This window comes from Anabas testudineus, chromosome 9, assembly GCF_900324465.2.
Source record: "Anabas testudineus chromosome 9, fAnaTes1.2, whole genome shotgun sequence".
In the NCBI taxonomy this organism is placed as follows: domain Eukaryota; kingdom Metazoa; phylum Chordata; class Actinopteri; order Anabantiformes; family Anabantidae; genus Anabas; species Anabas testudineus.
The window spans coordinates 4682307-4702777 of NC_046618.1; the positions used below are offsets into that span (position 1 = coordinate 4682307).

The 20471-nt window shown below is 40.8% G+C and overlaps 1 protein-coding gene across 1 annotated transcript; it reads right to left on the minus strand.

Annotated features, from left to right (window-relative positions):
- Positions 1-1369: 1369 nt before the first annotated feature.
- txnrd2.2 (thioredoxin reductase 2, tandem duplicate 2) lies at positions 1370-20337 on the minus strand. The gene is made up of 17 exons (XM_026343498.1): positions 20243-20337; positions 19491-19556; positions 19346-19402; positions 19081-19225; positions 18621-18695; positions 17117-17195; positions 16553-16615; positions 16261-16331; positions 13764-13783; positions 13264-13355; positions 13007-13181; positions 8689-8825; positions 6759-6854; positions 6187-6279; positions 4908-4979; positions 4383-4480; positions 1370-3712 (listed from the first exon to the last, which is right to left on the minus strand). The coding sequence occupies exons 1-17, from the start codon at positions 20316-20318 to the stop codon at positions 3589-3591; spliced, it is 1539 nt and encodes a 512-aa protein (XP_026199283.1). The 5' UTR covers positions 20319-20337; the 3' UTR covers positions 1370-3588.
- Positions 20338-20471: the final 134 nt, after the last annotated feature.

The window sequence follows — 20471 nt, forward strand, 5'->3', positions numbered from 1 at the left end:
GGTTTCTTCTCCTCCCGAGGCTTTGGCTTCTGCTGAAGGCTGTATATCCAGCATGTGTGTTTTAACGTGCGTCTGAGGCTTCTGCTCTTCCAGCGAGGCTGCTGGGGCTCAAGACCTGAAGTGACAAAGGCCTTGTGAATGTCTGACTCACAGACAACTGTCAGTGTTCAATAGGTTGGATTAAGACGAAGCGTAGAACCGAGCGCACCTTGACATGTTGACATGTTCTACTAAGTGCATTTCAAGGTGGATTTAGGCTGTGTGCTCCATTGTGGAGCGACAGAAGAGACACAATTGCTAAATGGGGCGGGCTACTCTTGAGATGGCGGGTGAACTTTACTCCCACTGTCTGGGTTAGGGCTGACACTGGCTTCATTCTCAGGGTGACAGAGGCTGCTGTGGATCCTGAGGAGGTTCAGGGGTTTCAGAGAGCTCCGTCCTTAACCAAACAAACACTGTGGAATTTCTGCCATTGTTGGTGCAGAGGGTTGAGTGACAGGGCTGCATAGCAGAGGTGCTTGTCAGCAGAGACGACTCAGGGTCAAAGTGTGACCACCCGTTGTGACACTGCTTCATATTAAGATTGAGCTATTTAGCATAGTTTCATAAAAACCTGTACAGATGCAAGAGGATACATATTTGCATTGACACTATCAGTGGGTCTCTGAGTTTTTAGTCCATATTTTATCTTGGTTGTTTGTTGTAATTTTTGTTTAGTTTTTTTTTTTTTTTAATGAGTAGTTTGACATTTTCAGAAATATTTATTTTCTTGTTAAGAGTTTGAAGGAGAAATTGAAGCTGCTCTCACATTCGTATGGTTAATATCAAGCTGAGGGCAGCAGCCAGTTAGATTAGTGGCCAACAACAAAAACAGTTAGCAGGGCTTTCTCCGAATTTAAGCATAAAAAAATCTACATACCATCATATACACAGCCCGATAGTCAACATGTTATATCTTCATTGTTGTATGAAGTGTAAAAGCAGCTCACTGTATGTGCTGAAGTATTTCTTAGACACTTTCTAGAGTACTGTTCAGTTGTCTTGAAACCCCGCTGAATGAATGGACCTTCATAAATACTGTCCTGTACATTATCCCCTCATCTTAGTTTCCTTTGAGTCTAGTTATCACTGCCAAAATGTAGAATTTACTAAAATGTTGAAATCCTCCTTTAGGCACTTGCATCAGTCTATTACATACTGTATTTACTGCTTTGCTACTTTATGTCTTTCTGTGAGGAGCTATTGGATTCACATTTTCTCAATAGCCCTGTGATGTGTGTATGTGTATGTGATGTGCGCCATGCTTATGATTACAAAATACAGATCCAAGAGACCATGCAGTCATTTCTGTAGAACACAGAACACTCAGTTAGACATCATTACTTTAATGGTGACACTGTGAACGTCCATTGTGTCATTACTTTACATATAAATTATGTATACGAAAGCCTTAATGGAAAATTAGACTTCTCTATTTACAAATACTGAAGTTGGAGACCAGGTGACATCAGGCCTGCACTCTCCAGTTTTGGGTTTTAGTACAGGTCATCATTAGCTGGCCAACTTGAAAATTGAACCCTGACCCCCTGTGGGACACAGCTGAGGCTTAGTCGTGTATAAGTCTTGGCCCTGGGGTGGCTGATCAACAACGACGGACAGAAATCAATTAAGGTAGACAGGTATGTTCTAAGAAATGACTGGAAACTCATTTTGTGCGTGTGAGCAGCTATTGTGTACATACAATAACAGAACAGATGAGAGAAAGAGGGGAAGCGGAGGGTAAAACGAAAATAGGCATTACACTTCTACTGATGGCCTCAATGACTTCCTTCATGCTGCCTTGGGCCCGGCCTGGGATCTCTGAAGTGGCTCGTTAAGCACAGGAACATAGACTCAATTACCCTGGGCAAACACGCTGCTACCGCTCCACGTTGTGTTGGTTGGCTGGCTGGTTGGTTCAGTTCAGCCCCTGGCCATCCTACGCCCTTTCCACTCATAGCCCTCCAAGCCCATGCCGTGCAGCGTGGCAGCATGTGAGCCCTCTGTGCTCCGAGTGATAGAGTCAAGCTGTTCCCGCTGAGCGGAGGTCAGGGTCCTTCAGTCAGCACCTCAGCCCTGAACAGAGCACACAGGAATCCCCCTTCCCTCCCTAACCAGGGCTGAAACTCAGCTCGCTCTCGTCCTGCCCGGGTCCAAATAAACCTGGTAGTGCTGCCTCTCTCTCTCTCTTTTTCCTCTTTCCATCTCCTGGCACGCTGTCGCTCCCCTCATCGAAATCATTAATCAGACTGGGCAGATTAGACTTCAAATAAAAATAAACTACACCTAGCAGCCTCCTCTTAGCAACCCTCCTTATTGACAGTCCTCCTCCTCCTTCCCGTCTTAATAAATCCAAGATGTCCACTGCAGGCAGCAGGTTCTACACTGGAGCAGTTTAGGCATCAATTACTGCTTTATTGATATAAACAACTTGCCTTATCTTTAAGGGCAATGACTCTTGAGTCCAAACCTGCCATCCATGTAAATACACAACTGATAACACTTATCAGTTGGGCACCAATAAAACCAGTTTGCTTTCCAGCTTCAACCAAAAGCACATATCTTTTATAGGGATTAAAAGGATTAAATGTGCAACCTGAATGTATTCAGGGTTATGTTTTATCCAGTGACTACTTTCTCCTGTCTTCCATTTATGGCTTAGAAAAAAGGGGGAATTAGAGGACAATAGTGCCACCTTTGGGTGAGGTTGAATAATGCAGATCTCCCAGTACTGTTGCCAACGGATAGGGTTACCCTGTGCCTGTTCTGTGACAACCACACAGGTTTTGACAGCACAAGTTTGTAGTCCAACTGTATTTCTTCACAATTTGGGATGGAGAAGGGCATGGGAAGAAGAGAAAAGGGTCTGGGGTCTGCTGGAATCTGGTGGGCCTTAAACAAGCCAGGGTTCCAGGTCTTTGCTGGCTGACTGACAGGCAGCCCACCGACTGTTTGTGTGTGTCCATGGGAAATGGGGTGGTGTCGCTGCGGCGACGGCCCTGGGGCTATCCATCAGTGTCATGGTGGGGGTGGGGGTGCATGGTATGTGTCACCTCTAAGACTAATGGACAGGAAGTACAACCAGAGAAACAACAATATTTGCAGAATATATATTCAAAAAAACGTTAGGGCTCGGTCCATATTTCTCCTACAGTTTCAACAAAACCCTGAGCACAGGCCTTAATCCTGATTGATGAGCCTGTTTATTTAAAAGACGCTTACTCTGTGGCAGGGGCTCTCACTAACCTGATCTATAGCCTTGTGCTTTGAGAGCATACACACATGTCCCAAGTATTTATATGGGATAATCACAGTGTTGGTTATCACTAGATGCCGGCAAATGTAACCTGCAAAGACAGTAACGACCTGCACGACTGGCCTGCAGGAGGTGCAGCAAAAATCCCAGTAAGCACTGTGAACCTACGGGAGGCCGCAAAGAGAAGAAGAGGAACAAAGAGAGAGATCAAGGACAACCCAGGCTAACATATTTCTACCATCACTCAGGGACCCTCTGTACTCGCTAGTGTCCAGAGGCCAAGGTGCTTAACCTCAGCAGCCGGTGACCGTAGGGTCCAAGCCGGAGCGCTTAGTGATGTTGACCTTGATGACCTCCTCGGCACAGGTTGGGTGGATGCCTACTGTCTGCAACAGGTGGGAATATGTTGCTCCACACCTTAAACATTCACAAACACACACACAAACACACACACACACACACACACACACACACACACACACACACACACACACACACACACACACACACACACACACACACACACACACACACACACACACACACACACACACAGAGGCATCAGTCAAGCTGTTATTCACACTCTTTCATAAGTGTCAACTATATAAGATGTCTACTATACTTTGATGAGTCCTCTATTTTCCTATACTCCATATGATGTGTCCCTTATTTTGAAACAAAAGCTTATGTGTACTGCTCCAGAGGAAGGACTCAGCTGTAAATTGTATATCTTAATAACACACTGCAGATAAGGCACCCACAGTAGATCAACAATGATAATAAGCCTAATTGTAAGTCAGGTGTTATGATTCTTGATCTACAGATTAGAAACATGAAAAAATTATTCTGAGATCACAGGTTATGTATTACAGGGCCCTTTTTTCATTTTATCTATAATACTGCAGTACATGTTGTTGGTGAGAAAAATGTTCTTCTCTCTATTAAACTAAAACTTTAACTGCCTGTTCCTGCTGCAGGGTTGCAGCGACCGTCCCTTACAACTGAATACTACAATTGTTAGCTGGATCCCTCCTATAGGAAACATTAAATTCAGTGAAATCTAAAAATTCAACCACATCAAACTTACTGGAAGGCCATAGCAAAGCCCTGTGTGACTTCTCCTGCATTTGGACCTGTGAAGTGCAGACCGAGGATCTTCTGGTCTTCACCCTGCTCACATACCACCTGAGGAGGTTAAAACACAAATGGAAGTCAAGGAGCTGAAGTCATGAAGGTGTTAACGACTTATTTTGCTGCATGCTCTTTCCTGTTCTGGGCTGTGGGTTTGCATATTTGTCAACCCAACCATCAACCTTGAGGATCATTTTTATCTTTTCAGTTGGTGAAGCAGGACAAGTGGTCCCCAAAGCGGACTTGCTTCAGATTCCAGGATTATCTAATGGTGGGGCCATTCTGACTATTTAGTTTCAGTCCCTCTCAAAATATCCTTCGAGCAGCAGTCTGAACCCCACCAACCTGCTAATCCTGTCCTTCAACTATCCACAACTATATGCTACACATAAATACCATGTCTCAAACAAACCCTGCAGTACAAAAAAAAGAATCTGCTTAAAAACACAAAAACACCCACAATAGGTGAATTTAATCCTACCTTTATGTAACACTGGCTTGCATCACGCTCAGCGACAGTGAATTCGAGAGGCTTGTAGAAAGCGTGGTAGATCTACACACACAAAAGCACAGGTGATAAATCATTTTGAAATGTAAAATGATATGGAATACATTTTGTTTTAGTTCATGTTTTGCCTACTGCTAGTCAGTGACTCACATTTCAGTAGTCTGTTGAAGATGTTCAGTTTAACCAGCAGAGTTTATTAATGCACAACAACAAATCTGATTCTGAATCTGGATCTGAGTTTCCCACAATGATGTTGATCTATTGAGTATGTTTTTTTTTTTAAGTGATGAGTTCACTTTTTCCGAAAAGACCAACTACAAGAATTTCCAAAAAACATAGGTACAGATAGGCATACACACAGTGTGAAGGTCACTGAGCTTGTCAAATACAAACATGAAACATGAACAAGAGGTCTTACAGTTTTAAAGATACAAAATAAATAAAGAATAACAAATATAAATATAATAAATAATAAATACCAATAGAAAGAAAAAGAAATTTGTTTTAAAGGAAGTAATGCAATAGAGTAAATCTAAAACTGGCCAGAACACCTTAAAGTGACAATACTCCCATATCTACAATATAATATGATGTGCAAATCTCAGTTTCTGTTCATAATCCCGATTGATTTTTAAACCCTGTATAGAGATGTGCATGAAGTGTCTTTAATGCTACGAGCAAACGTGCCGACACAAGTTGTGAGGGCTGTGCAGCTGTCGGGGGCCAGTGCTACAGCTCCTCCTTAGATCTCAGCGTGCCTGTCATCACCCCATACACACCTCAATCAGGCCTCCTGCTCGCCTGTCAGTCACAGCCAGGAGCCTCACCTCACTGGCTAAACGGTTTACCGACGGCCGTGTGCAGGTGTTGGCTAGTACCTGAAACCCCGCTCACATACACAAACAGGTAAAATATAGAGTTGATGACACTGAATGTGTGTCTCAGCGTGTATGTGTGTTTAGAGGTTACTGGGTACTCTACTACCAGTACGGCAGTGTTACGGGCAACTGTTACCGGCATGTGACTATTCCTTTATTATTAAAGAAACTAAACTCATAATGGGGTGAAGTTTGATAAAGCCAATAATTTATATTAAAGATAAAATTAATTCAATAATTCATTCTACAAGAAATTGGAGTTAGATTAGCAGCTCACTTAAAAGCTCAAAACTTTTCACTTAACTTGAGATGTGGACAAAGAGCTTTCTGAAAAAATGACTCTTCACCCATGTTTCATGGTGAAAAGTTTTTACCTCGATGCCGTCTTTTCCATGCCTCTTCTCAGCCTCCTCCTCAGATAAACCTACGCAGCCATACTCGAGAGGGGTGAACACCGTAGTAGGCACCTGAAACACAAAAACACACAGAACTCTAGCTAATCCCTTTCTGGATCTTCTGGACTTAATAATGAGAGTTAGAGTTAGTTAAGCTGTCTGGTGGATTAACATGAGGAATACTTTGGAGGTAAAACCAAATAATGTCAACATATATATTTTGTAGGAAAGCTATCCAACAGATATTAGTATATCACCACTATAATAAAACCTCCATTAAGCCTTGCAGAGGGATGAATTTCAGTGCATATAGAAAGAAGAATGATTATAATTTGGGAGATGCTTGTGTATTTATTCAGAGTGACCCTGAGAGAGGACGGAGGTACAGTTAGATGAAGGTGGTGCTGTATATGACTCCAATAAAATTAGCCTCACATTAATTATGAAACAACAGGATCAAAAGGGCACATTAATATATGTAACTGTACAAAAAATGGAAGAAAATGATTATTGTCAGTGTGTGTGTCTGTGTGTGTGCGCGTGTGTCTTACATTGTCATAGTTCATGAGCTTAGTGCTCTGACCAGCCAGTCTGCGGGCAAGAAGCTTTCCAGCTTTAATGGCTGTTGGGGTTAATTCAGGACGACCCTAAAACGTAAGAAAACATCATGTATTTCTGTATATCTGCACCTCTAATTCAAAGAAGGTCTAAGTCCACTTCTGGAGGTTACACAATATTTATTAGGCTCAGTGCTTAAATCATTAGGTCCTTTATTTTTCATTTTAAAACTCATTCTCACTTTAACATACACCATAGTGTATCTACAAAAACCGAGATATAGTGGATGATGAATGACTGACATGTGGCAAGTGCTAAACATTTAAACCATCTAACACATTTAAACAAACATCTTTCTTCTGTGCATTTGACTTTATTGTTCTGGCTGTCTGCCAAAGACACAAACATGTAATGATGGATCTATACCCACACACACACACACATATATATAACTCAACGGTGCAGGAAACAGTAAGGCTGCAGGGCAATTCTAAAGGTATGACTTAAACCTGTAAAATTACCATCACACATCCTGTTGTCTAAAACATCTCCTGCACTTCTGTACGTACTGTATGTGGATGTATGTTCTTGTATTCCAGTAAGTGTTTACACAGCAGACAGTATGTGTCATTATAATGCATTTCTGGGCTTTCAATTCTGAGAAAAAAACTAAACAAAACAGAAACTAAGCACTGGACGAAGTGAGAGAGATATCAACGGCCCTGATATACATATTAAAAAAAGAGAGATAAGAAAAGAAAAGCAAAGAAAATCCTCCCTGCTGTGAAAAGCTGACAGACAGATTGGGGTGAAGTGTGACTCATCAAAGCCAGCTGTCAATCAAAAAATGTTTTGTGAGTGTGTGTGTGTGTGTCATGAGGCCTGGGAGGCAGGAAGGAAGCACACAGCTGGTCGTGGTTAAAAACAACATTGACATTACATACAGCAGGTATAACTAGTGCTAACGTGGCTTTAAATACAGAGCAGAAGTGCCAATGATTATATGAAGGTGGGTTGGAAGGACTTCACTTAATAATTCAGTCTTGAATCTGAAAAGTACACATTAGTGGAGAATATGTTAAGTATGTGTGTACAAATAAATTAAACTGTTTGTTTTATTTGATTTGAGTTTATTTAATGCTTTATAGACACACTAGAAATCTTACTCTCCATAACGTGAAACATGAACAGTAGAAATAGAGTTCAGTGAGTTCAAAATAAATACTGCACATCCGTTCATTAAAATCTGGAAGTTGTGCACTTAATTAAGGAATTCCAGCTGTAAGCAATGTCTGAAATGATTGTAAAAAGTGAATCTGCATCTGTATATCTATTATAGCTGCTTATAGCACAATTTAATAGTTTATATCAAATGCCTGTGAAAACACTAGGTGAAAAATCCTCTGTTGGCCATTTACATGCACTTTGAGATGGTCCCTCAGAAGTTTGAAGTTACAACGCCTTTGTTGAAATCCACTAATGATCAGGGATATCAGGGAGCCTGCTATCACTGTGAGTTTCACTTTGACTGATCAGTGAATATGAATGGTGTGACTGATATATTTGTTCAGAACAAATAATCAAACAATGTATTTACATTATTTCCCAGTACCAACTAGTTAATTTCCAGTCAAGTAGTGACATGTTTTGTAGGTAAGTATGTACCATATGTAAGCATTTTTGATGATATAAAACAAATGATGTAATGCTGTTACTGTACATGCTAGTGTTTGATTTCTCATACAGCTGGCAGACCTCTGGGAGAGTTGTTTAAACTATGAAAAGCATTTACAGTAAGTATGGTGTGTGTAGACATCCACAACAGTCTAAATTCAAACTAATAATTAAGTAAAATGTTTTCTTTCTATGACTGTTATCAGGCTTGTATGCGCTGTCAGAGTGGAGTCTGTTTACAACGCCTACCTCACCAATGTCACCGAAAGCAAAGATGTTTGGCACTGAGGTGGATTCATCAGGGCCCACAACTATTTTCCCTGTCTCATTGTTGAGTTGTACGCCGAGCTTGTCAAGACCCAGGGCTTTGGTTTCAGGGGCTCTACCTGAGGTCAATGGAAGGAAAAGACACCAGAAGAACATTATTATTATTACAATTCTGTTCAGTGTTTATAACACATGAGGCTCAAGTTTAGAGTTTATGCAGTGGCCTGATCATACACAGCAAACTGTGTACAATTATGACGGGAGTTATCAAAAGCCTGGATGAGGCCATTTAAGTGAACACTATTTATAACACTCAAAGTAACGTCATGTAGGGTTACAAAAACAATAAGGCTGTCTCAAACCCAATAGGATGGATGTTTGTTCACATTACTTTTAGAAATACCAAACAAGAAAAAAGTGATAAGAGCTGGTCTGTTGCAACCTGATAAAGAAAACTCCTGCTGAAACAATTAACTGACTAACTACAATTGAACTCCCATCAATTTTAATCACAGTTTTAATTTATTATGAAACAGGAAAAGTCTTTAACAAAAGTCTGTTGCCACTCTAGCAGTTCAGTGGAGCTCCACTTAGGTATAGCAGGGCTTTGAGCTACATGATCATTAGGATCCATCATCTGAACCATGTCGCCAGGTTAAGAAACCAGCTTCTCAAAAGTAAAGTTTTCCTGCGTTTTTCTGTTCTACTCAACTGCACATTGTATTTCTCTGTGTTTCTCTGTGACTGTTGGTTGAACTTTACAAACATCAGTTCTAATGTGGATCATACAATATAAATGAAGGTGAAAGCCTCAGTTAAACCTCTTAATTAAGAAAATCCCATCTAGGCAGCTCAGAGCTTGAGCAGAGGCTGAAGCCGATGAGCAGCTGGGAGCTCCATCCTAGACCCACAGGACACCCCCAAGGTGTGATTTCTGACACTTCCTGGGGAACGGTTGACTGATACTGTCGTCACTGAGTTTCCATGGTGATGGAGCACGGACCATTCGCGCCGCAATCCTCTCCGTAGCTCCTCACAACCTGCCTGGGTAGCATAATAAACACCCGGCCCCGAGGTACCCATGTAGATGCTATCCGACAGCAAAAATAACAAACCCCTGAGACCCTTTTTCCTGGCTGGAGCCGAAGAACAACGTTCCCCTCCCTCTTTTCAGACCAGGGGGGCTACAGGGACCCGTCTACTGCTCCACAGCATGGGTGGTTGAATTGGACAGAGAGCACAGTGGAGGATGACTGAAGGGAAGTTGGGCAGTCTTGGCCAATTCCCAAGAGAAGAACTTTTAAATATTTTCATGTTTTATGAGGCCAAAATACTGGACCAGTATGTGTATACACACCTTTATCTAGCTGACGTCGTTTCTAGGGATTTTACAGGTAATAGTATAGACTCAAATGCTTTCTAACACACTTTAAGATTTAGTAATCATATATCATTAAATAAGGATTACAGATATGTGACTGTGTTAGTAACTATGCACTGACTGTTTATACAAGATATGTTTGTATATCTGCCGACAACTACATTGTAGTTACTGTAAACATAAAGAAGCAGTGTTATGCAGTAATTATCAGTAAAGCCCACATCAGTAGAATCTAAATGGTAACTATAGACTTTTTCTTTACATATTTCTTCTTCCTGTCTGTAGCTTCAGTCACTGCTGCACTGTAGTAGTGACCACAGCCCCATTGTATTGCGAGGACACAACAACAGTTGGCGGGCTGATAAGCAACTAGGTTGAACATGGACACACAAACGCACATGCTACAGTCCAACGGATTGGCCAATTTGAACAAAGCCTGATGTGACATTAGGAGGAAGTTTAGGGACTGCTAGGCTAATTAGCCACAACAAACCTCCATAAGTTGAAATGAGAGCTGGATGCTTATCTGATCAATCAAATGAACAAAGACAAAAGGGAGAGCAAAGTGAGGGGGGTACTATTATTCTTGGGGAGCAGATCATATGGCATGCCAAAAATTGATTACGTGTTCTATTTCAGGCCAAAAACGTTTTTAAGATGCAAATTGATAAAGAGCTCACCAGCTGCAAAAATAACTGGTAGCAACATAATAGAAGATTTCAAGAGAATGGAAAAATGTTTCTAAAACTCACTGCTGTGCATTTATTCTACAGACAGTGTGGTGACAATTTCTTCGAGCTGTTTATCCTCTTAATACATAAAAAATAAGAATAATTCCACACTTGAACATCTACACACTGGATAATGCTTATTTTGTTATTAATATTAAGTGTTATGATATTTACAAGAATTGTTATAATGTTTATTTCTTTATTTTGAAAACTGATAGTGCTCCATTACTCTGGTGCCTGCAGGATCCATGTTTTTGCCCAAACAACATCTCTATAGTAGGTATAACATGTAAATTTAAATACCCTAGGAAATGTTTATGAATGGCATCCTTGAGTACAGTGATGAGGAAGATATAATGTGCGGAAATGTGGAAATGTTCTGTTTCCTGGTGTGTTTCTGCAGGCACACCTGGATAGGGGAGCAGCCATGAGGCCAGGAAGGAGCAGGGGAAAGGTGGAGGGAGGCAGGACCAGAGAGAAGGATGTGGTGATACTGTCCCCTCGTCCCCTCTGGCCTTTAATAACTCCACTGAGGCCTGGGACCCTGCCTGGCCCCTAGTGTAAGGTCACAGTAAAGGGAAGTGGCCTTGTACTCATAACTCCTGCATGTAGACATCAAAGAGCAGTTGTTAGTGGTTCTCACTAAAACTGTGTAGGAAAAAAACTCTCATGGATAAAGCTGAGTCCCCACAAGAGTGTCAGCTAGGTGCTGTGACAATTGCTGGAAACTACTTTAATATGTGACACTGTAGATATAAGAGCTGAAAGTTGTTATGACTAGGCTGGTGATGCTTTGGACTAAAACTATTAATAACAAAAATTAAATAAACCAATTTACTGCTGTTAATTGTAATTTTAGAGAGTAAAATCAGAGAACAATTATAGTTTGATTTCTTCTGCGGATTGAAATTATTTGCGTGTGTGTTTTTACCAGATCCCAAAGCGCTTGGCTGAGGTCAAGAGAAACTCTCATGTTAATGAATATAGGAAACATGAGGGTTGCAGCATATCACGCATGCAAGAATACCTGCTGATACATACACTCAGTGCAAATGTTGTTCTCACCACCAGTCTCACGCTGAGACGATGTGGGACCACAGGTGGGAAGAACCAACGTCATCTCAGCTGCAGGGTCACACACATCCCCATGACTGTCACACGCATGACCCCTGTTACTGTCACATTTGCAATTACGGCAAAAACTGGGAGTCAGATTTTCGGAAGCACCACGTTGTCTCAACATAAATAAACAGACGGCCATGGCCCTGACAGATGTTCCCTCCATTGTTGTTCATACTGCTGGTGGAACAGAACAGAAGTGAAATGATAGAGAATGGTTAGATAAGAAAGAGGAGGGCTGGCAGTAACGGCAGACAGAGGGCCGCAGGCAGGGATGGCAGTGACAGATGCAGAGTTAGTTTCCGCAAGAACTGGCACAGGCAGGAGATTGAGAACAAAGAGGGGAATGCGTTGACCCTGTGCCAGGGTACATCCTGCCCAGTCCTGCCCCTCTCCAACAGGAGATCCACAGAACCAGCACTGGGTGATTAACACTTCCCCTGGCCATTCCCCTTGCTCGGGCTTTATTACTTTGTTTTCAGCTTTGATTCCTGTTATCTGCTGACACTGCACTCTATTGAGGATGACACTTAAATTGATAGTGGCAGGGAGACCACAGTCCCACCAGTGTTTGATTTGAGGGACATACTGTTTCTTTGTGTTGCATGTAATCCCTAAAGAGGTTCTGTACAATAATATTAATCACTGCATTGAATTGTACTGTTTTACTATCAATTTAGCAAATAGGCTATGTTTTTGTCATAATTTAGGTGTTACAATATCTCATTTATACAAAATATATGTTTTGCTTTGCATAGTCCATCCAACCCTTTTCATAAACACTTGTCCACTCAAGGATCACAGGAGTAACATGTTAGATTAACTGGTGTCTTTAAATTGCCTGTAGGAGTGAATGTGAGTGTGAAAGGTTGTCGGTCTCTATTGCCCTGCGATGGACTGGCGACCTGTCCTAGGTGTAACCCGCCTTTAGCCCGATGACAGCTGGAATAGGTTACAGTACTCCCTTGCCTTCATAACTTAAAGCAATTTACAGTGACAAGTATAGTAGGTAGTAAGTGGTAATAGTAGTATAGTTTCAGGGTGTACATGGCAACAAGCAAAGACTCACCAACTGCCCATAACACAGAGTCATATGTGCCACTGTGCTCGTTGTTCGTCTCTGTGTTGGTCCAGGTAACCTGCAGGGCTCCTGAAGGAAGTTTGTCTACTCTTTTTGGGACACATTTCCATGCAAACCTGGTGCCATAAGACCCCATGTAGTCTGTCACCAATCCTGCCATTTGCTGCAGGAAAAGAAAAATTCAACTTCAATGCGTGAGCAAAATCACTCTAATGACATTAGTGAACTAGTACAATGAGCAATACCTGATCAAACCCCCGGAGGGCAATGCTGCGAACCATCACCGTGGTGTCCAAGCCAATGCCTGTGAGGAACCCTGCACACTCCAGAGCCACATCTGAGAAAAACCAGGTTGAGGATTGCACAGTTTTCCTTGATTTAAATGTGCAGTAGTACTTAAAGTGCTGCTGTAACAGATAAAGACTGATGATCTATAACAACAAGTTGGCAAGGCAGCTTAAAAAGAAGGGGAAATCACAGCCAGCACCTAAACAAGATAACAGTTGAACGGCATTTACCAAACAGGTGCACAATGACTCTCAGACTGCAAAGTTATTGGATGGATCCCATGGTATGCTGAGTTTAAAACAAGTTCAAGTACCGGTAAGTAAAAAAAGTTCAAAAGTATAAGAAAAGTGTTTGATGCCAGTGTCACTTTTTCTTACTTTTCTTACTTATTCTCTAGTGATTACCAGTGAACTACACAGTGGCTCAATTCACAAGCTCTCTGACAGACAAAGGATACAGCTGGCTCCGACCACAAGTCTGAAAAAACAAAAAAAGAGAAGCTGTTAGCTGAACTAATATAATAAAAATATATTTCATCATTTGTGCAGCACAATTTGGCCAAATAAAACAAAGCAAGTCCAAAGATGAAGATGTTTATTTTAAATCCTAGAATTAGAGGGGTGATGAATTACAAAACTTCATAACCTCGGAGGGAAGTGAAGCGGTACGAGGAAAATGAAGTAAAATGACACAGTAAAAGCTAGGGGTGTGTGCACTTGCAGTGTCAGCATATATTTGTGTGTGGTCCAGGTGAATCCCACATCTAATCCAGCTCTGAGATCTGTGGCGTTGAGAAGGGCTAATTGCTAGCATTTAGGCTAATCCCTGCGGATGGGGTGTGCCATGTTCAGGGCTCAAGTCCACAAATCAGCCCACTGAGTGAAGCCCGTCACCCACATGGATGAGGCCCCTTCTCCCTTGTTTTTACTGCTTCTACCCAGACCTCCTTCCCTTTCAGTCTGCCCCACCTGACAGCTCTCAGTGCCTGCGGCAAATCCTGCCCTTGTGAACGCTATCGCTAACCACTAAAAGCCCCAGTGCCCGTTTTCCCCACGTCTGTGTAATACACAGCTGCACTTAACACGTATTGTGAAGTGGCTTAAAGAAGATTAGGCAAAGAGGTTTAGCCTGATTCTACACTTTCATCACTGATCTCTTCTCCCCTAACCCTTCTTCCTCTTTATTGTGTTCCACTGTAATTTCCACTAGTCTGGTGCACAGCTGCAACACAGAGGTAACATTTTCAATCCTCCAAGGGTAGCATGCAGGCACCTTTTAGAAACAGAAGCGGTGAATGGCAGCTGTCTGTCAGAATTTCAGTAACATTATTTCCAGCTGGAGTTCCCCTCTTCCTTGGATTGAACAGTCACAAAGTGCTTCTATTCAAAAAGATCCACTGTCTGCTCTGTTTACCCACATGACTATTTTCAGTTTAGTTTTATTACTGGTATTTTCCCCAAATAATGCATCTCGGTTATTTTTTCATGATAAATATTCTGTATTATTTTTGTGTTGGTAGTGTGCTCCTCCAGTTTAATTCTTTGTCTACAGTTAAATGGAATTAATTCATTGCCACCTGTGGTGTGGTCGCAGAGGTAGACCACTTACTTAAACCTATATACTGCTCTATCTGGACAATTCCTAGACCAGTACCAGAGTCCTGCTGGCACGTGCTCAGTGCTTTCTCCTGATAGCATGATGATGGCAGTCAGTTCTGGGCTTTCGGCCCTGCAGCCAGATCTGTCACTGAGGTGTGTACATGCTCCTAGGCCCATTAGACACCAATCACTCACCTGGCTCCACTTCCACAACAGCACTGACTACAAAAAAACAGCCTCTCAGACCTCACCTGGAAAGCTGGCAGCTGTGTAGCACAACATGTACAGTGTGCACTTACGAAGAAGCTAACGCTAACCCACAGCTAACCCCTTACAGCCTGCGGGAACGCAGAACATGGCACTAACCACCACAGTCTTACATGAAGGAACTTCCTAACATCAACAATCATAATTCTGCTTCCTATACAAAGGGGCTGCTTGGAAAATGTAACAGTGGCAATTGTTTAACGGTAGCTTCAGTGCACCCACATTACTTTGTTGACTATTAATGATTTTGTATTGCCACCAAGTGGTCTGAATGCTGAACAGAACTTCTCCTCTACTGAAGCAAAAACACATTTTAGAACAGTAAGCACAGAGGAAGTGCTGGTTCTAAACTGGATAAAAGGATTAAAGTTTGGCAAGTGTGACATTCACTGCTACAAAAAAGCCACCGGCACTAATCACCAGCACCATAATCATCATCTCCATTGCCTCATCTACATTTCAAAAAACAATAAAACTAAAAACAATTAAAAGCCCCCAGGAGGAGATAGCCTTGTCACATAATATATGAAGCTCAAAATGGGAAAAATTATTTCCGTTTATCTGTCACCATCAAGCAAACAACCACCAAAACCCAGGTACACCACAACCACTAGTCACGTCTGCGCGTTGTGCCAAGAGGAAACGTCAGGGTAAGACCAATTAACCAGGTGATGACAGGAGCTAAATGGCTAGATTAAAGGGCTTGTTCTGTAAAGGTCAGGATGCACGCCGCTAATCTGAATCATGAGGCGAGGACAGGCTGACAGGAAGGGAGAAAAACAAACTGCATGTCACCGATGAGTGATTACAGTGCGTGACAGTGGGATGTGTCGTGTCAGCGAGTGAGTTACAGTGAGGCATTAATACTGCAGAGGTTAGAGGCTCACTGTATGGAAAAATACATCAACAACTCTACACATATTATGTGAAAATATGTGTACAGTAATCAAGGATGAGCGAGAAAAAAAACAAAACAGAACCCTTAAACAGAACTTTATTGACTAATATAAATAAAAGTCAATACAATATACCAGGATTTTAAAATTAGATGTCTATGTGAGTAGATGGAAAAATGGAAAGTCTCCTCACGTTTTTCCAGGCGACTTTTTCAACCAGAATACATCATCACTGGTGAGGCCATGCTCTATTGCTCCAGGGATCTGTAATAACAGTAAAAAACTCAATCAATCTATTATGAAAACATCTATCAGTAATGTTGAACTGATTAACATGCTCTCTAAAACCTGTTGTCTTTAGTGAAGCCTTGTAAGTGTGCCACAGTGTAAAGCTTCCAAACCACATTCTAGTTCATTTTAGTGATTCTTTGCTATTTAGGAGAAAGATAAATGCTCAGTAAAATAATAATTATGATGATATTTACATTTGTGGGGTACTTGGGCCGTCCACCTGTGGCGATCACAATGTTCCTGGCGGTCAGGACCATCTGCATGGGAGAGAAGGGAAACATGAAGTAACAGTCTTTGTCCATATCCTTCAAAAAACAAGGAAATGTCAAATAAAAGCAATCGGTCTCCACAGGGTTCTACATTGAGGTGATGATGGAAACACAACACAGCCCTCTGAGATAGATATGGATGTGCCCATTTTGTACTTTTGACAGAAACATACTGTAAAATGTATTTAAGTGCAGATTTTTAAATTTTTAAATATCTGAGAAAACAGCAAAATAAGTACAGAGGTGTAGCAAAAAAAAAAGAAAAATAGATGGATGGATAGTTAATGTTTACATAAGGCAACTGTATGCAAGCATAAATAAAAGAAAACTGTAAAACACATTTTTATATATGAAACCCAGCTACAGAAAGTCACAGTTTACAAACTAACACCAATTTCTTTTCGCTTGTATTCATATGAACTAATATCTAATGAAGTTTGCATGAATAAATACAGTACATGACTTTATATGTGACTAATTATTACCCACTTCTTTTCCTGCTTTCGTTAGTCCTTTAACAGTGTGTTCATCCAACAGACTTCCTTTAATGTTCAGATACTTCACCTTCCTGCAAACAAGAAAACAAAAAGGTTGCTACTGTTGATGCGCTGAACTCCAGTAGTACATGTTGTATACAATAGCAATCCTCATAAATTCTCTCACTTGTGTCTAACACATTCCCCACTTAAAACTCTGTAAACTTCATCTTTTTAAACTGCTGAAATGAAAGCAAAGGATACCAACAAAATAGTGACTTAGACAATACAAGGGCTACACCAGGTTGAATGACATCATGTAATATTACTTGTTATGTTTTCTGTGCTGTTAGTATGTGGAGCTACATCTCAGTCTATTGCTCTGTACCACACGTAACTCAAAAGCAAAAAAGTGGATTATGCTGAAGCAGGGGTCTAAGAAGTTTTTTATGGATTTCTGATGCATTTCTTGACAGTGAAAACACTAAATTTGAAATTAAGCCAGATTAATTAACTTTTACAATCAGTTATCTGGTAGACGCTTTTATCCAAAATGACTTGATAGGTACAAAGCAAGCCAATTCCTAGCAAACCGCACCTTAAAGCCAACTTTAATTCTACAGGAGTTAGCGACATAAGGGAGTTTTTAATAAGAAACTGATTTTGATTCTCATCATTTCATGCATATTAATTCAACAGCTGCCATATAGGGTGTGTAATAAAAAAACAAAACTAACAAAACCCTACTAAAATTAATGTTTGAAAAACATACCTTAGACAAAAATACCTCATTCTGAGCATAATATATACTGTATACCATAATATATTCCTACTCACAACATCAGAACTTCATTACTTGCAGGAAAATCTCATTATTATTCATTAAAATTTGTGCTTATTAACTTTTATGTCTACAATTAAGATACATTTGTGAATGTACGGCCTTGCACTGTGGTTTACCCTTCTAATTGTTAATCATAATCATTTAAACAAAATCATAATAAAATGTCCAAGTAAGAATTGCATTGCAGGTTAAGCTTAGGCACATTCACACACCTGTTTGCCCTGCAGCTAGACACTCAATCAACATGTGGTCACTAACTATCAATCCTTCAGCTGTGTACCAACAGAAATGTTGCCTTCAGCAACACCTCATGCCAAGAAAATAACCACAAAGGGAAGAAAAATGGGCTGCGGTGTAAATATTAATTATCATTTTATGGAAACTCTAATGTTCTGTATAACGGAAAATTCTAAAAATGCAATGCGGTAGGAGTAGGGATGTGATAAGTGGGTGAGAGAGACCTGAATAACACGTCTGTTGTCCAAATATTTTGAATTTGATCCATTTAAATTTTCTTCTAAAACTCTGAGGTCTGCTCAACCTGATCAAATTAAATAGGACTTGATTTGAGAAAGGGTTACTTACAAGTCACATCCCAATAAATTAAGTGAAGGAAAACGTATCACTGAAATGGAAAAGTGTGAATTGAGCAACGATATCTGGTGTCACTCACTTGTCCTGGAGCTGAACTCTGTGACCCCAGTTTAGAGACCTGACGTGGTTTTGAACAGCTTCTGCCATTGTGGCCCTGGAAAATACAATAATAACAGACCTGACACCTCACTCCTAAACAAACTAACATTAAAAAGGCGATGCTCGGAAAAATTCTTCATAATATGCCAACATTTGCTACTTTGGCTGTGTGACCTTATAAGTAGGGTTAATAATGGGAACAACAGAAACCAAGAACAAGAATATATTTATATAAACTGTGTTTGTATTCTTAGAAAACCGAGCTCTAAAACACACTTCCAGCAGAATAAAATAACCTCTTACAGCTCTTTCTGTTATTCTCTCACATACAGTATTTGTTACAGTAAAGACATCACTAGATGGTGCTGTTGAGCTGTAATGACATTTAGCATTTAGTACGAGACCTACTTCTCACAACACCATGTTTGGGTTCCACCTACCAGTCGTGGCTGACTGGCCCTGAGATCTGCCAGCCATACTTTTTAGCATCTTTGACTGCAGTGCCGAGTAGAGCTGCCTGATGCATAAGCTTCTTGGGAATGCAGCCAACATTAACGCATGTACCACCAAGACCCCATTTGGTGCCTGTTTGGTAAAAGCAATTCCAACATACTCAACAATAATGTATTGGAAACTGTGTTTAGTGGTTTAATGTCTAGTGGAAATTGTAATTTGACACAGTAGATTTAGTCAGTTGTGCATTACCTTTAACAGATGGCTCCACATAATCTAAAACAGCAACCTTCAGTCCCAGCTGGGCCGCTGTGAAGAGTGGTCATGTTGTGAGTGTCTTATCAGATGGAAACCACAGTGCAGAGTATAATATAACCTGAGCTTCAAGAGATCTCACCTTCTTTGGAGCAGGCAAGTCCTCCTGAACCCCCACCAATAACCACCAGGTCATAGTCATACCTCCCTACACCAAAAGACACAGAGGATTGATGATCAAGCAAATGATGTAAATAATAAACACACAACATATTGATGCCACATTTACCTCATGACAGCTATAAGTTTTATTTACTTCTCTGCAGATTTAGATGTCTGCCAAAATGTATTTGGATTAACTGAAGTTTTATTGATGTTTGCTTCGTTCTGCTTCATTATTCATGCAACTCAGCTCAACTCAAACCTTATTTACACTCAAAGTTATAAATCAAGCTTATCTAAAGAAGCTTCCTGTGTCATATTATGATTATTCTGTATTATTCCACCATAATACTCAGGGCTGCTTTTAGCTAGTTTGCTGTTCTGCTTAACAAAATGCGTCACTTGGCTGAAATGAATTAGGACTTTCACAAAATAGATGTTATCACCACACGCAGGACAAGTATGGGACGAACAGAAAGAAGCAGATCAGCACGACTTTATAAAGTTACAGTTATCTTTACTCAGAGAAAACGCTGTTTGTCAAACACGAGTGAAGTGTTTGTAACAGAGATGAAGCTAGTTTATAGTAATTAACGGACAAAATGAGCAGCAGGTTCAGCGGAGCTGCTGGTTTGGAGGTTATCGACAAAAACGCCTCCTTCTATTAACCTATCACTGTTCTGTTCCCGGTATTCATGCTAAATATTCACGCGTTTCATCGTGTTTTTGTACCTGTCAGGTTTCTTGTTAAAACATGCCAACAATTAGTCCGTTTCCACCGGTGTCTGCCTCTACAGAGAGCGGCCATGTTGTTATGATTGAAGGACCCCGAGAGGACATGTGGTGACCAGAGAGTTGCCTGAAAGGAAATGCGTCACTTCCACGGTCACATACAATAAAGATGAAACTAGTACGTTTTCTAAAGATTATAAAAAATGTATCTAGCAGTCATTGCTTTGTT

Excerpts from the sequence above, each read along its gene's own strand:
- txnrd2.2 (XM_026343498.1), bottom strand. The coding sequence starts at position 20,318 with ATGGCCGCTCTCTGTAGAGGCAGACACCGGTGGAAACGGACTAATTGT. Across the intron at positions 13,182-13,263 it reads CCCTCCGGGGGTTTGATCAG|CAAATGGCAGGATTGGTGAC; the intron begins GTATTGCTCATT and ends CTTTTCCTGCAG. Across the intron at positions 8,826-13,006 it reads CTCTGTGTTATGGGCAGTTG|GTAGAGCCCCTGAAACCAAA; the intron begins GTGAGTCTTTGC and ends CATTGACCTCAG.